Source organism: Phodopus roborovskii, unplaced genomic scaffold (assembly GCF_943737965.1).
Source record: "Phodopus roborovskii unplaced genomic scaffold, PHOROB, whole genome shotgun sequence".
NCBI classification, from domain to species: Eukaryota; Metazoa; Chordata; class Mammalia; order Rodentia; family Cricetidae; genus Phodopus; species Phodopus roborovskii.
In genome coordinates, this window is record NW_026126418.1 from 19,249,618 (window position 1) to 19,253,525 (window position 3,908).

The 3,908-nt window shown below is 34.0% G+C and overlaps 1 protein-coding gene across 1 annotated transcript; it reads left to right on the plus strand.

Annotated features, from left to right (window-relative positions):
• The first annotated feature begins 2,497 nt into the window (after nt 1–2,497).
• Nucleotides 2,498–3,439, plus strand: LOC127221851 (olfactory receptor 8H1-like). Its single transcript, XM_051183832.1, has one exon. It carries the CDS (start codon nt 2,498–2,500, stop codon nt 3,437–3,439), a length of 942 nt encoding a protein of 313 aa, XP_051039789.1.
• Nucleotides 3,440–3,908: the final 469 nt, after the last annotated feature.

A 3,908-nucleotide genomic window follows, 5' to 3' on the forward strand; every position in this document is an offset into this window, starting at 1 on the left:
GGACTGTTCGACTTTATGCTGTTTAAACTGGACATGCAAGACCCACAGGAAAGTGACTGCTGATACAAGATGGACATTGCTACAGGGTTCCTGCTTTATGAAAGAGTCTGCCAGACAGTCGGCAGGACACAGAGAAAAAGGACTAACAAACTGACAGTACAGATGGACAATTTAAAGTTTCCTGCTTTGCTGAGGAGACTGTCAAACATATTATGGCCTATAGGCTGAAGATGAAAAATTAAAGAAGAACTTCAGGTGAGTGATCAGGTAGCAAGATGTCTCTGTCATTCCTAGAGTTCATATATTATCCTTCTGTCGTCTTTGATATTGTTAAAGACAGACAGTTTTGGATATAGTTTTCCTTACTTAGGATTAAAGATAAGTTACGTGTAGGATTTTAGCCTTACAAAGATAAGATAGATGATGGAATATTTTCTTTAAATCTTACTAAATGTTAATGGACTAAATATTGTTAACTATGGTTTTTATTTGATAACTGCTTTGTTAAATATTGTGATATGTTAAGGTTAAAACCTTTCTTTTTTATTTAGACAGAAAAGTGGAGATAATGGGAGATGTCATTCTGTAAATATGTTTATCATATTAGTTAATGAAAAAGACACTGTTGGCCAAAAGAAAAGCAAGATAGGTGGGACAAGGAGAGAAGAAGGAGTGAGGACATAGTAGGGAGAAGTCAACATGTAGAGACTTGAGAGAACAGAGGTCTGGGCTCTCTCTCTGGTAAGATAAGACCACGTGGAAATACTAAGATTAATAGAAATGGGTTAATATGCATGACAGAGCTGGCCAATAAGAAACATTAGAAACAGGCCAACAGCTATATCTAATAGAGCATCTCTGTGTGTTATTTGGGGCTGGTGTGGCTGAGGGACCAGGACGGTGGAAACCTATTCATAACACACCTGTTTGTCAAAAAGTTGGATGAAGTCTCTACAAACTACCTTGTTTAGTCAGTAACATTAAGATACATTTAACAAATCATATTGGTCAAAAATTTGTAATAATGTAAAGTAAATGTCTCCATCCATAATAATAAAGTATCTCATGAAATCTTTACAGATAAAGATGTTTATTTCCCCACAAATTGATGACAGATTAACAAGAGAATTTTACTTCAATACTCTGTGTAAAAGGACTTATTCCTTTTATTATTCCTCACTCTGGGAAAATATTATTCCAAAAGTATATAGCTTTATTTAAATGACAGTTAATTCTGTTTATTCTCATTTAAAAAGAGATACAACCTGCTTCCTTATAAATGAATTAATCTCCACACCACTATGTGTTTTTAATTTTGTGTCTTATCTGTTGTTTATTGAAGCTTCATAAATACAACCTTGAGGATGCCACTTATTAAAACAAAATGTCTATTTGTGAACATCTCTCATATGAAGTAAAGAAAATGATTTCATAAGACCTCTGTACATTGTAAATATATAATTAGAGAGGAAGCCTTGTACAATCTACTCACTTTGGTGCTTCCAGAAATAAAGAAAGAGAGAAACGAAGGAAGGAAGGAAGGAAGGAAGGAAGGAAGGAAGGAAGGAAGGAAGGAAGGAAGGAAGAGAAAACTTTGGCACAAATACTCCCGGAAATTAGTTTCATTCCAATATTGCAAAAACACTTGGCCCTTGAGGATGATGACATATTATATGATACTCAGCACTTTTACACACATTTCTGTATACTGATTAAGTAGAGAGCAGGACACAGACTGCTCTACTGAAAATCACCAGCTCCTAAACTCATTTTCCTAAGAGCAACTGTGAATGTTCTAGTCCGACAGATCTGAAAAAAACTGTTTGTCTGACTTCCCTTTTAATGGAATAAAAGCACAAATATTTGGAAATCTCAAGAAGAAGCTTGGAAGTTTCCAAAATTTTAGACATATGAAATGAAAGATCTGTTTATAGTTATTGATTTCCAAAAATTTTGCTCACAGTAAGTATTCTTAAATTTATAAGAACTTAGAACAGATAAAATAAAATAACTCATTCACGGTAAGACTTTTTGGATACACTAAGATTGGGAATTCCACAAGGAGCAATATCTGGCAAAAAAAAAGGTGTGTTAATTTTATAAGATTCTAAAAGTCTACATTATATTTTGAAACTGTACTTTTAGTACAACTTTGACTTTGCACTCCTTTGGAACACTATCTTTTGAACAATGACATACAGGCAATCAAGAGGCATTTGAGCTGAATCCTCGGTCATCATTTATTATTTTGTACTTTTTTCCTTTAACAAATGAAGGCAAAATATTCACTGAAACTATATAAAAAGTTTATTATCCTGATTATGTAATAAAGAAAAGTTTTGGCATTCCTTCTTTAAATAACACCATAAAAAGCTATTTCTAATTTGAGGCAACAGAAATCAATTACAAAAATAGCAAAACATACATAAAATATTTTATTAAGATTCATTTAACATAAGTGTCCCTTTTAATTTCTGGACAGTTTACAGCACTCAGAATGAAAACCTGGAATTACACAAATCAACATGAATTCATCCTCATGGGATTGACAGATGTTAGAGAGATCAAGCTGTTCCTATCTGTGCTGTTTCTCCTGATATACTTGGTCACTGTGCTGGGGAACATAGGCATGATACTGATCATTCATCTAGATGTCCAGCTTCACACTGCAATGTATTTTTTCCTAACACACCTGTCATTCCTTGATCTTAGTTACTCAACTGTCATCACACCTAAAACTTTACAGAATCTGCTGACTTCTACCAAGAACATCTCCTACATGGGTTGCTTCACTCAAATTTACTTTTTTGTCCTTTTGGCTGTTACTGAGTGTTTCCTTCTGTCTTCAATGGCATATGATCGGTATGTAGCCATCTCAAACCCTCTACACTATTCAGTTGTTATGTCCAGCAAATTCTGTAGTGTCCTTGTTACTGTGTCATATGTGTTAGGAGCTGTGGATTCCACCGTCAATATGTTATGCATGAGTACATTAGATTTCTGCAAGTCTAATGTCATACAGGACTTTTTTTGTGATGCAGCCCCACTTATAGCCCTGTCTTGCAGCAACACACATGATATTGAATTAATTATATTTGTTTTTGCTGGTTCTACCTTACTGTTGTCCCTTATCGCAATATCTGCATCTTACATGTCCATTCTTTCTACTGTCTTGAAGATCAATTCCACTTCAGGAAAACGAAAGGCCTTCTCAACATGTGCCTCTCATATCGTGGCAGTCATCATATATTATGGTACCTTGATATTTACTCATTTGAAGTCAAATAAGTCCTCCTTGGGAAAGGACCAATTGGCCTCCGTGTTTTACACCATTGTGACCCCCATGCTGAATCCACTTATTTATAGTCTTAGAAATAGTGAAGTAAAATATGCTGTCATTAGAGTTATAAAGAAGAGAGTGAGCACTCTGGACAGCTAACAGTAATGCTTAAGATTTAAATTCTTTTATTCACATCACTCTCATCATCTCCCCATAGAAAAATAAGCAAAAGCTTTTATTTTCTTGGTTTTATGGAGGTTGCATTGGATAAACATTTCTTCATGACTTCCAGGAATGTGTTTTAAAAAGTACATGGTATAACAGAAAGTGAAATACTTCTTATACATTGTTTTAATATCTGTTTTTATAGACAACCAATATGAAGAATTAGATAGGTTTATACTTCTTAAAACTATAAACACGCTCAAATTTTATTTTTCTATCTTATGAGTGAGACAACTTTTAAAGTGACCAAGGTGTCAGATGGTATCCTCTTGCAATATGAATTAGCAAATTTCACAGATTGCTTTATCTTCAATTTTATCAGCAACATAGAGAACAATTTCAAAACAGATTTTATGATTACACATGAAATCTTTTTCAGGAAATAATCACAAATGACAGCTAT

Coding starts and splice junctions, on each gene's coding strand:
- LOC127221851 (XM_051183832.1), top strand. CDS start 2,498: ATGAAAACCTGGAATTACACAAATCAACATGAATTCATCCTCATGGGA.